Here is a 13,723-nt window from a genome sequence, read left to right on the forward strand (position 1 = left end):
ACCTGTAAAATTTACAGACAACTTTAGAACATTTTGTCTTTAATGTCTGTCCTGAATTTTCGCTCAGGCTCTGCCAGGTAACGTCCCCAGAGGACATTTTCATTAACTGCTCACTTAACTTCAGTTGACCAATCATGACCTGGAAAACTACATATTTTTTACATATTATCACAGATAGAGAGTCATTTCACTCAGTACCCATAGACACATTCTCTTTCACTTTATTTTAAGATAGTAATGTAGATTGACCAGCAAACTGAGAACTTTATCTGGGCTCTTAACTTGTAAAGTACTAAACACCAGTTTAGTGTCAATAGTACTGTTGCTTATGCACTGATTAATATGTGTTATAATTCTTTCACCCTTGCACATGAAATACAGTGATGTGAAAACTATTTGCCCCCTTCCTGATTTCTTATTCTTTTGCATGTTTGTCACACAAAATGTTTCTGATCATCAAACACATTTAACCATTAGTCAAATATAACACAAGTAAACACAAAATGCAGTTTTTAAATGATGGTTTTTATTATTTAGGGAGAAAAAAACTCCAAACCTACATGGCCCTGTGTGAAAAAGTAATTGCCCCCTTGTTAAAAAATAACCTAACTGTGGTGTATCACACCTGAGTTCAATTTCCATAGCCACCCCAGGCCTGATTACTGCAACACCTGTTTCAATCAAGAAATCACTTAAATAGGAGCTGCCTGGCACAGAGAAGTAGACCAAAAGCACCTCAAAAGCTAGACATCATGCCAAGATCCAAAGAAATTCAGGAACAAATGAGAACAGAAGTAATTGAGATCTATCAGTCTGGTAAAGGTTATAAAGCCATTTCTAAAGCTTTGGGACTCCAGCAAACCACAGTGAGAGCCATTATCCACAAATGGCAAAAACATGGAACAGTGGTGAACCTTCTCAGGAGTGGCCGGCCGACCATAATTACCCCAAGAGCACAGAGACGACTCATCCGAGAGGTCACAAAAGACCCCAGGACAACGTCTAAAGAACTGCAGGCCTCACTTGCCTCAATTAAGGTCAGTGTTCACGACTCCACCATAAGAAAGAGACTGGGCAAAAACGGCCTGCATGGCAGATTTCCAAGACGCAAACCACTGTTAAGCAAAAAGAACTTCAGGGCTTGTCTCAATTTTGCTAAGAAACATCTCAATGATTGCCAAGACTTTTGGGTAAATACCTTGTGGACTGATGAGACAAAAGTTGAACTTTTTGAAGGCAAATGTCCGTTACATCTGGCGTAAAAGGAACACAGCATTTCAGAAAAGAACATCCTACCAACAGTAAAAATGGTGGTGGTAGTGTGATGGTCTGGGGTTGTTTTGCTGCTTCAGGACCTGGAAGGCTTGCTGTGATAGATGGAACCATGAATTCTACTGTCTACCAAAAAATCCTGAAGGAGAATGTCTGGCCATCTGTTCGTCAACACAAGCTGAAGCGATCTTGGGTGCTGCAACAGGACAATGACCCAAAACACACCAGCAAATCCACCTCTGAATGGCTGAAGAAAAACAAAATGAAGACTTTGGAGTGGCCTAGTCAAAGTCCTGACCCGAATCCAATTGAGATGCAATGGCATGACCTTAAAAAGGCGGTTCATGCTAGAAAACCCTCAAATAAAGCTGAATTACAACAATTCTGCAAAGATGAGTGGGCCAAAATTCCTCCAGAGCGCTGTAAAAGACTCATTGCAAGTTATCGCAAACACTTGATTGCAGTTATTGCTGCTAAGGGTGGCCCAACCAGTTATTAGGTTCAGGGGGCAATTACTTCTTCACACAGGGCCATGTAGGTTTGGATTTTTTTTCTCCCTAAATAATAAAAACCATCATTTAAAAACTGCATTTTGTGTTTACTTGTGTTATATTTGACTAATGGTTAAATGTGTTTGATGATCAGTAACATTTTGTGTGACAAACATGCAAAAGAATAAGAAATCAGGAAGGGGGCAAATAGTTTTTCACACCACTGTAAGTACTGAGACCATTAAACTCTTCATCTTGGAGCTGCTTCTCCGTCAGCTGCAAAAAACAGTCTTTTATTGGAGAGAAAAATGAAACTCACATTTGGAGAGTCTGATTATTATTCCAACAGCAAAACACTCAGCAACACAGTAGTTATATGCATGCCAGAGATCACACTCAGTTGGACCCAAGAGAATAACATCAACTTTCAGCTCCCCACTAGATACTCTCTCATTATGTATGTTCTTTACATAGAATTTTTTGTTCAATTAGAGCCTTGTGCTGCATTGTATTTTAACTCCTTTATTACCTTTCTATGCAGATACCTGAAATGCTGCTTTTGAAAAATGAGGGCCATGAAGAGAAGAATGACAAAAGAAATGAGCCAAAAAGAAATCATTCCGGTATGAATGCTATGAACATAATGTGTAAAATAGGCCTCCTCTTTTAACTCTTAAAGTTTCACGTTCTCCTCTTTCCTGTTAAATTATTTTATTTAATTTTGGCATGTAAGAAACAATTTACAACTCTTTAGATACTGATGCTGCCCTTTTACTCTTAAGAAAAGATTTTCCCAGTCAATAATCATATTTTCTCCCAATTATTATCAGATAGCCCTAAATCCCAGTGTTGTTTTCTAATTGAGTTGAGACAGCATGCCATGTTTCTGCTGTTAGGGATTAAATCATTTTTTAAACATGAAATGCACACATTAATGTACAATTTTATAGTAATAACAGCTTTTTTCCTTGGCTAACTGTAAACATTGTGTCCGGTATGAATTTAGGGTGACCACATGAGGAATAGTTGGGGCACCAGCCAGGTAATACCTGTTTAATTAATAAAGAAAAAATGTTTGACTGATAACATAAAAAAAAATAAAGTGCCAATGACAACTGCAGTCAGGGCTTACAGGGTAGCATCCCTCCACAAATAATTAAGGAGCTCCTTTTCTGGTTTGATATTGGATCCAACTGACTAGCCACTTCTGATTGTGCAATCAAATATACAGATGGCCCAGAAGGGGTAGGGTGTTGTATTAGAGCTAGAGGTGCAGTCATTTCTTGGATGTGCCTTTTAGCAAAAAGGAGAGGAGATTGTTAGTACCAGTGCCCTCTCACATCCCGGGGTGGTATTGCTCACCTGAACAGAACCCTGAAGGTGATCCTTACTCACATATGTGTTACAATGCAACAATTGACATCTCTCTATTGTAAAAAAAAATCCTGGCAGGGAGACCAGGGAGAAAATTTGACCTTCCGCGAGAGACACTTTAATGTCATGCAAGACAAGGCAGTTTGACATAAAGACAGCTGTTGTACAGGCATTTAAATGATCGACGCAAAGCACGACAAGCAGAACCCACAGCTCGCCAGCAGTAGCAGAAAGACAGTAGCTGAACCGACCGCATCTCCTTAGCGTGCGTTCAGCCTCCATCCCACTCCTCCTGTTTCACAATGTGAGCAGCGTTATACGTCCCGCGAGAAAGAGATTTAACCACACCCGGGGCAAGAAGTAAAGGACAAATATTGTTTTTACAGAAGTTTTAAAGTGAAAATGAAAATAATGCATATGTAACAATTCACATGAAAATAACAATCTCTTTAAATCGTATCCCCGGTAAACCAAATCAAGGGGTGGGTGAGCGAAGCGAGCAGGGAGCGGAGCCCCCTAGTTATATCATATTTCTAACATTCTGAAGATTCCAACAGGCTGATATATGCCTTTTTCCTTTTTTTCCCTTCCCTCCTGTATCCTCTTAGTTATTTTAGAAGAGCTGAAAAGTAATAACTAACATCCGAAAAATGTGTAAAATACTCATAAGGTCAAAATGTGTGTTTTTCGTAAAATCAAAAATTAAAAAATATTTTAAGCAAAAGAGTTTTGCTTCCAAAAGTAAAGATTTTTTTTCCATCATGTGAGTGTTACAGAAAATATGGTACAAAGTATATAAGCTCTTTATTTTAACCTTTTATATAGTATTTGTCCTTTCAGTGAAGGTTTATCATCTGGAGGGGATGTGATGGTTTTTAAGCCTGACTTAATTTCACAGTCTTCTGTCCTTTTTTTCATACCATTAGCTGGGATGACAATGTACAATGCTCTACTCCATGATATAAATATCTGTACTGTATCACCAGATTTAAATCATAAGCAAAATATTCCAATAACGTACATGTTCTTTTGCTTAACATTAAAGAGTTATTTGACAGACCTTTGCAGTTTTTGAGATAACATTCACTAGCTCATTTTTTAAAACCCTTTTTCTTATATGATAAAGTCACATGTGATGATGAAATTCACCCATTTTCTCTTAACTGTAATGTATTGATATGTTTGTCAAAGGGTATTATAATTTATAATTAAATAGTTTGCAGCAAAAGTGGATCTTCATAATTAAGTTAACCTACTGTGTTGTAAATAATCTTATAGAGTTCATGATTATTGGGATATGGCACGATTGTTCTCCTTCTTGAAAAAATTAGACAATATTTTTCTAAATCAATTAAAACTTATTGAAATTATATCACATGCAGAGTATATGGTTTTAGTTGTGCTTGATTCATTTTGTTCATTTTATTTTCATATTCTTACAGGACACAGTGACTTTACAAAATCGTTTCTGGTAATCCATGAGTCTTGCAAGGAATATGGTGCAACTCCTAGTCGCTATATGACATTTCTTCATCTGTACATCACGCTTTATAGCAGCAAGAAAACAGAATTGATAAAAAGGCAGAGCCATTTACAAGTATGTATTTTTCTACCAAAACTATATTCCTAAAATAAAATCTCAAGAAGCAGTTTATATAACCAGAAAGACAATCTATGTATTTATAAAGGATTTCTTAATTTAATTGGACTGAGAATTAAACTATACACATAATAATGTATTACAAAATTATTTTTAAGAGGAAAAAATAAACCATTTGTGTTGAATTTGTTGATTTATTTGTCATTAAAAAATAGTTTTTCATACCATTGTTTACAAAGCCTTAATGTTGTTGCTGTATTTTTTTAATTAACTGAACAGAATGATGATATATTCTAAGTTAGTTATTACTGATGGTTAGATACAGACTATTTAATGTGTCTTTAATATGCTGTTTGAATTGGGTTAAACCAGAAACTATACATTTCTGTTAGTGAATTTGTGACCATATCACATGATACTTTGTTCAGTATAGCCAATGTACTTAAACTAGGTGAAACATTATGTTACTATATTATGTGCAAAAATATTTAGATTTTACCAAGTTCACATTGTTGGTTCACAGTTTATGCTGATAAAACTAACTCATTAAGAAGTAAAAACCTTTCCTTTAGGTGTAGCAATAAAAATTGTATTACAAATTTATGTTTATTATATCATTTAGAGTATAACCTCTAAAGTTGTTATAAAGTTCATAGTCTTTTAGTGTTCTCTGCATTTTAAGTTAGCCTTCCTTATTATTTCAACTAATAGATATAAGGATATTTTTAAATACATGTACATGTTAATATTACACTGCTGTGGAAACTAACTGATCCAAACTATTTACTGCTTCAAATAAGTAGTTCTTGCATTTGCCCATTGGTTATAAAATGTATATGTGGTAAAGAAGCCACAAGAAAAAAACAAAACAAAAGTACAGTAGTACACAATGAGATGCACAGTTAGACAGACTGTTTTTTTACAGCATACCAGTGTGTTTCATTTTGATTTTTGTATGCAGCAAAATCATATCAAATGACTAAATCTATAACTATAAATTATCTTGGCAAAGTTCAGTTTTAGTAAAGCAATGCTACTATTTTAATTCTGTATATTCTTAAATTCTGGATAAACAACAACACTGAAATATACTTTTCTTTATCTGCATGTATAATCTTTTTATCTTTTGATCTCCTTTACCTTCACTGCATTTCTTTTTGATATTTTCAAAAAGTCTCATTTATGATCCTTGACATATTTGATGGAAGGTGGTCAGTAAAGGTGAATTTCCTGAATGTGGGCAATTCCAATTGAACAACAATGTAATTTATTTATATAACACAAGTTCAAACAATATAGCTCAAAGTGCTTTACAAGATGAAAGAGAAAGTTACTTGAAAAGAAAAACAAATAAAATTAGCCAATGAAAATTAAACAATAAGTAAGAAAAAAAAAAAAAAAAGTAAGGTCAGATGGCAGGGAAAACAGAAAAATACAAATTCTGCTAGGGCTCCAAGCCAAAAAAGGCATTTTAACTAACATAAATGAATTCATTCCTCTTTGTTTTCATTCTTCACTTGATAGTATTTACTGATATTTGTCTTGTGGACAGCTTAGACAAACCGCCTTCATTCCATCAACGCAGGGGACTGCATGGTGCTTTGATCAGGTGGTGGTTGCGGTGCAGAGAATAGTGGAGATTAAAGAATTGGGGTTCACTGAAGAATATGCTAATTCTTCTTATTTGCCTTTATGCTGGTTTGTCTGGGTTTTTTACTTAGACAATGGTTAGTTATTATAGTGCAATTACAGTGTACCTTTAAAGATGAACTCACTGCAGAATTATCGCATTCCTAACACGACATTATAAACAGCATTATTGCTAAAATTATGTAGTCAGGAAAGACAGATTACCTTCGAAATTTTGTTGGAGAGGACCCAATGCCAAATATGTTAAGATGCTGACTAACTCGCCTCAAGAAATGCGGTCTCTCCTAGAAAAGTTCCCTGTTGTCAATGACAGCAATCTTTTGTCTTTTGTATAAGCTTCTTAACCTTTGTGGCCTGAAATAGTGCTGTGAAATCCACCTTTAGAACCTCTGACTGCTGATATTATGTTGTTTATGTCTGCTTGTAATATGATGGTCCCAACAGACCTGTTCTTGTGCTTCTCGATGACTGTCAGCGCTCTTCTCATAATATCTCATACTAATGCTCTGGGAAAACAAGAAACAGAAGATTTCTGTTTAGGGCCATAAATAGTGAGGTTGTGTACAATTGAATCCCCAATAACAAATACATCACCAAAGAGTACTGGCATGGTAGGAAGTGGAGAGGGTCAAAGAGGTTCTGAATGGGGATGCTTACCTGAGCCACTGGAAGTGATCCAGCCTTAAACCCCCGCCTGAATTGCTGAAACAGCCAAATTCCATCTTCATTGTCATTTCGAGTAGGAGTTGGGGTAAAACTGACTTGGCCCAGTGAGCAAGCGGCATGGTGTGGGGTTGATGTTGCCAAATCAAGATGAGTTGTGACAGTCTCAACTACTGAGGGAGTCTCTTTTAGCAGACCAGCCCTTCAGTTCCCTGAGTAGTGTCTGTCTGGCTGGCCAGGGGTTGCTGAATTTGACTCTTATAGGCCCAGAGGTCTTCGACGACATGCTGCATCTCACAGTCGGCCATCTGCTACTTCCGCTTCAATTTCGTGTCATAGGAGTGAAAGAAAGAGAGAGTTTAGACTAGAACTTATGCAATCACTAATAGAAAAAATAAGGTTCTCAATCTTAGCTAAAATAAATGAAGCCATGTGGAATTTAGGTTGTGAAAAAATCCAAGGAAAATAAATGTTATGTTGAGAAGGTTGTGGAAGAATTTAAATAAGTTGTAATAATCAGACCTGTGTGTTAACAATTTTAACTGTTTTTTTTATGCTGAAGGCTGGAATTTCTAAGCTAAATGAAGCCAAAGCTCTTGTAGATGAATTGAAGCAAAAAGCTGCCGAGCAGAGTACCTTGCTGAAAACCAAACAAGCAGAGGCTGATGCAGCTCTGCAAGAGACAACAGTGTCAATGCAGGTAAATTTCAGAACTTGTTTATATTCTCTCAATTAACCAGGTTCATATATATACTGTATATATATATCTGTATATGGAGGCTGTTTATAGTTATAATAATTGTTATTAAATTTTATGTTTCTTTTTTATCACTAATAGCTCATGCAAATACAAAACTCATTGAAACAATAAAGCACACCTTTGCTTCAAGCAAAATATGGTAAAATTGTAAATATCAGGTGAACATTTCTTATGTAAGATTTAGTTAAAGTAACATATATGTAAATCTGTAAAGTTTTTAACTTCAATAACTACTGTATGCTTTATCTGTTATGGGTTACCTTCTGTTCAAGATTTCTGTAGGAAGAGAAGGATGCCACTGGACTGGCACAGTACCTACAGAGAGAGATGAAAATATCCCCTGGCACTGTAACTCCCCATTCATCATACACTGCCTTTTGGAGATTAAGCCCTTCAGTTATAATGGGTGCTTCAGAAAGGCATCAGATAGTGCCCCCCTTGAAGGGGAGAAAGAAATTCAGTTTGGGAGGATACAGTTAATGTATGGCTAGGATGGAAGATGGCAAGCTAATAACTAACTAAGGAGAGAGAGAGAGAGAGAATGAGACCTTCATGGGATAACAGGAGGTAGAATACCATATGGCCAACTGAGGACAGTTTATGGTCCTGGGGCAGGAGAAGTGGTATCGTATTGTCCATTTAAAGGTAGAGAGTGGTAGGAAGCCAGTCACTTGGTTTTCTACTGAAAGGCTTGGGACCATATCAGCCTTTCAAGAGAGGCTGCTCAAAAGGAGGTTTACGAGACCTGACTTTGTGAAGGATGTAGTGGTCTCATGGGCTACCTGAGGGCACTGTGTTTTGTTGGCCCCAAACTTGGTTGGAAAGTATCCTAGAAAAGAGTTTTAAGCTGGGTCAGGGACTGACTGGTAGGAGAAAGAAAGGCTAGGTTTAAGAGAGATGAAAAATCTGAGAAGATAGTCATTACAAAATACTTGACAGTCACACAAATAATAGATCTGGGTCATTGGCTGTTAAAGGTAGACTGAGAGAGGCTACAGGGGTATTGTTTTATTTTGTTTGCTTTTTACCTTTCAGTTCTTCCCATGATCATACTTCCTTTGGGTGTTTCTACAGTAAATTTACAGTAATTGTACTTTTCTTCCACCCCTGCAATTATTTTAGATCCAGAGGGTCTGCCGTGTGGATCCCCTCTTATCACATGATGGTTAAGCTACCATACTTTCTGTTTTAGTGAAAATATTTATACATTAAATAAGACATTATCTAATGGTTGACTTTAATATTTCTCTTTTTGAATTATGATCCTTTACTTATATAATTTCTGGGCAAATTTATGACTGCCAGCATGTAATAGCATATAGTCAGGTCCACAAGTATTTGGACAGTGACACAATTTTCATAATTTTGGCGCTGTACAACACCACAGTGGATCTGATACAAAGCAATCAAAACGTAATTGAAGTTTAGACTTTTCAACTTTAATTGAAGAGGTTCAACAAAAATATTGTATGAGTTTTCAGAAAAGACAGGCATTTTTATACAGTCCCCCTATTTTTAGGAGTTCAAAAGTATTTGGACAAAGCGACATAATCATAAATTGTCAATATTTCGTTGAAATGACTTCCTGAAGTCTGGAACCCATGGCCATCTCCAAGTGTGGGGTTTTCACCCTAATGATACTTTGCCAGGCTGTTACAGCAGCAGTCTTCATTTGCTGCTTTTTTGTTGGACTTTCTGCCATCAGGTTTGCCTTTAGTGAGTGAAATGCATGTGCATCTAGGTTTAGGTCAGTTGATTGACTTGGCCATTGAAGACTATTCCACTTCTTTGACTTGAAAAACACTTAGTTTGTCTTCACAAGTATGTTTTGGTTCATTGTCATTCTTTACTGTGAAGCATCGTCGTATCAGTTTTGCAGCATTTGGCTGAATCTCAGCAGATGGTATAGCCCTGTACACTTCAGAATTCATCCTGCTACTTCTGGCAACTATCTTATCATCAATATATACTAGTGGCTGACTTCATTTCGTGGCCATGTATGATCATGCCATAAAACTGTTTCCACCTTGTTTCACAGAATGATGTGGTATTTATTAGATCATGAGCTGTTTCTTCTCTTCTCCATACTCTTCTCTTTCCAGCATTCTGGTATATAGGGCTGGGTATTGGCATTCATGTCCCGATTTGATTCAGATTCACAATGCCCGATTCAATTCGATATCGATTTTATCTTGATTGAATTGGCCTGCACTAATATGTTTGAAATGAGATTACTTAACCATGCATAGAGAGCGTTAATATAATGCGATAAATTTCAGTAACACTTAATTTGAAGGGTATCTGCATAGTGATTTTATTACATATGCATAAGCATGGAATGACATTTAAGAAGAAATACTTGAGTAGTAATGAGCATTTAACATCAGTATGTGGAGCAAAATTAAAAAAAACTTTTTTACAGCACTGCACTCATTCAAAATTCACCATAATTTAAGTAAATACGTATCACCACACATATTATGTGAGGCTCCTTTGTTTTAATACAATGCAATGGCATCCACTTTATAAAATGTCATGTTGCAAGTAATATTATTAAAAAGTAATCAAATATTGTTTTTTAAATAATAAATGCTATTCAATAAACTATTCTTCTGTTATGAATCTCCATGTAGACACCCTTTAGCTAATCTTTAGTCAAATTTATTCCCCTATTGGATATTTAAAATAATCTTGAATTGGTCAAAGTTAAAGATACAGTGGTAAAACCTGTGTCCTGTTATAATTCTATAAGTTACATATTGTTAAGTTGCTCACATGTAGCTGTCATGTTAATCAGTTAATCAGAAGATGTTCCTCCTCAGACTAAAAGGAAGCATTTTAAAACGAGGATTGATAGCTGATGCTTATTGACAGCAGCGTCGGATGAATTTAATATAAAAGATAAAGACCCAACCATCTTGATTCATAATGCTGCTAAAATGAGCCATACAGTACAACTTATGCATTCATTTTGGTATCGAATGCTGGCTGGTTGAAGTGTTTTGGAAACTATTTTCACCGTAGCAGTACAGTCAGCCATGTGCTTAAAGAGATGTAATGTTTATTGGACATGCAACACACAAACTTGTGGTCATGTGATGGAACAATGCATTGGAAATGCTAGAAATGTTTTTGGAACAACATCCAGCCAGCCATCTGAGCAGCTCTACCTGCTGTATACAGGTATACAGTGAGGTTGATCCCGGTGTGACTGGCATAAAACATGCTTGTCTGCAACACATCCATAACAGGATGTTCCACTGTAGCAAGTTAGGGCTGTTGGAGCTTTGGGGGTGCAAGATGTAGTGCTCAGAGGGGCTTGCACATACACAGGCTTTCAGACTCCCCCATGTAACATTAATTGCATTTGCATAGTTAGATGTCTGCACCCTGAGCTCTGTCTCTGCTTCATCCCGTGTCCTGCAGCGAGGGCTACTCGTAGTAAAGTGCATTTTCAATATAAAGCCTTACCATGCACTTTTGGAAATGGTAGGCCTACCTCCCTGAGAGTGTCATTGGTTTGGTTAAATGTTTTGAAGGGGCTTCTCTTCACCAAGAACAGAATTCTGCAGTCATCCAGCACAGTTGTCTTCTGTGGTTTTCTAGACCTTACTAGTGTTGCTGAGTTCACCGGTACATTCCTTCTTTTTCAGAATGTACCAGATTATTGATTTGACCACTTCTTGTGTTTCTACTATCTCTCTAAAGCAGTTGTTTTGCTTTCTCAGCCTAATGATGGATTGTTTTTACTTGTATGAACAGCTCTTTGGATTTCATGTTAACAGTTCTCAGTGACAGCTTCCAACTCAAATTCCATACTTGGAATTAATTCCAGAAGTTTTAACTACTGAATAGTTAATAAAATAATAAGGAGGGAACTGCTCCCACCTGGCTATGGATCAGCTTGTCAGTCAAATGTCCACATACTTTTGAGCCTCTGGAAATGGTGGGGCTATGAATAGAAATGGCTGTCATTCCGAAACATCTTATACAATATTTTAATAAACCTCTTAAAGCTGAAAGTCTACACTTTAATCGCATAATGACTGCTTTATTTTAAATTGATTGTGGTGACATACAGAGCCAATATTATGAAATTGTGTCACTGTCCACATACTTATGGACCTGACTGTAAGGTACTTTGAAATTATGCTGTTCTATTATGTTGTTCAAAGGAATGATTTAACAATACTGAGGATAATAGATGTATAAAACCTAGCTACCTGTATGCCAGCTTTTAATTTTGTGATCACTGAATTAGAGAGTAATAAGTACAATAAGCTCTGCTGTCTGCTGTTGTTATGAATAGGGAGTGACCCATCTACAGTAGTTATCAAGTTAGTTTCTTAAATTATAAGTTGTACCTTAGAAAATGGCACTTGTATTATGTTCTTGAGGGATTAAGCGAAATTAATGTACTGTAGATATACCTCTGTCCATTCATATAACCAGTTTAATCAAATTCAGTGTTTTAGGGGAACATAGTGTGCAAGACAAGAATTAGACCTCTATAATGTAGCACACCATCAAAAAATACACTTGTGAACTCTCCTTTACTCACTAATCCAGGATAGTTTAGCATTGTCAGACATATTAACCTACATGAGCTATGGATATGATGAGGAAACGGAAATAACTAGAGAAAACCCAAACTGATTAGTGTGAAAACTGTATACAGTGAGAAGATCAGAATTGCCAGAGTTGTCACTAGTAACCACTGCATTAGTGTGGTTTCCTCTAACATACTATATGTGTCACTAATTACAAATACAACTTGAAAGCAATATTCTTTGTAATAACATTTTTGGATTATGCAGATTTGAGAAAATAATTGAGGGTTGCAAGGGTTCAAAGACTATTTTTGGGATAATATGGATCATTGCAGGAACCAGCACGGGATGAGATGACAGCCCATACCAAAGGCCACTTATGCACACACTTGCATTTTCTGCGCTTGCCTAACACACACTTTTGAGAAGATAGGAGTACTTGGGCCAGGGCATATAGATATGGGGAGAATGACTTACTATTTTTGAGACAATTATACACAAGTACATTGTATAGAATATTTTATTTGTGAAGACTATGAAGACCAGGCAAAGTATAAACACAATGTCCCTAAAGGTACTTTATGAAAGTGGAGTAAAGCTACAAATATATGGGTTTTTGTTAAATTTGTATTGTTGTATCAAATGTACTTAAAACTAGCTGAAGAACCTGCCATTTCCTGGGTATAAATCCACAGGGAAAAACTGTCTTTTGGAAATTCAACATGGCTAAACAGAACCCATGAAAAGACAAAATGAGAAACTCTTTGTCAAGCCTGTAATTCAGTAAGACAATAAAATTGTTATCCAGATTAGTTGAGAAGAAAACCTTGTACTTGTGGTCTCAGATGATATCCCTTTTTGGCTGGTAAAAAGTTTTGTGTTTGCAGATAATGAAGCCTTCCAATCAGCCCTGATACACTCCTGCTGTCTTATTGGTATTGTAGTCCCCATGACAACACTGTTTTTTTGGTTGCCCCCTTCTATTACAACGTTTCTTCCTGAAACACTGTATAGCCTATATTTTAAGGTGGACCAATGGTAGCGCACGTGCAAAATTTTTTGAAAATTGATTCAGCTGTTTTTGCATGATTAGTGGATAAACAAGCAGACATACAAATTGCTTATGATTTTAGTTTTATACATAGGACTTACAAGTACATACATTTTATTCTTTGATTTATTTGAAGAGTGCAAGTGATCAGAAAGCTGAAATGGAAAAATTAAAATACAAAATTGCTGAGGAGGTTGCTAAAATTGAAGAAAGAAAAGCCAAAATTGAAGATGAGCTTAAAGAAGTACAGGTAAGGCAGAAGTGGTTTAATATTTTTTTTCATTCTGGTATTTGTTGATTACTCTAAAGTAG

The 13,723-nt window shown here is 36.2% G+C and overlaps 1 protein-coding gene across 1 annotated transcript in view; it reads left to right on the top strand.

Moving 5' to 3' along the window:
• The window catches only part of LOC120523157 (cytoplasmic dynein 2 heavy chain 1), a 417,821-nt gene that overhangs the window by 150,391 nt on the left and 253,707 nt on the right, over window positions 1–13,723 (top strand). The window contains exons 54-57 of the mRNA XM_039744175.1: window positions 2,305–2,386; window positions 4,580–4,734; window positions 7,613–7,750; window positions 13,548–13,661. Of these exons, the coding sequence (XP_039600109.1) occupies window positions 2,305–2,386; window positions 4,580–4,734; window positions 7,613–7,750; window positions 13,548–13,661 (489 nt within the window). The remainder of the gene's footprint in view (window positions 1–2,304; window positions 2,387–4,579; window positions 4,735–7,612; window positions 7,751–13,547; window positions 13,662–13,723) is intronic.

Source organism: Polypterus senegalus, chromosome 2, assembly GCF_016835505.1.
Source record: "Polypterus senegalus isolate Bchr_013 chromosome 2, ASM1683550v1, whole genome shotgun sequence".
Classification (NCBI taxonomy): Eukaryota; Metazoa; Chordata; class Cladistia; order Polypteriformes; family Polypteridae; genus Polypterus; species Polypterus senegalus.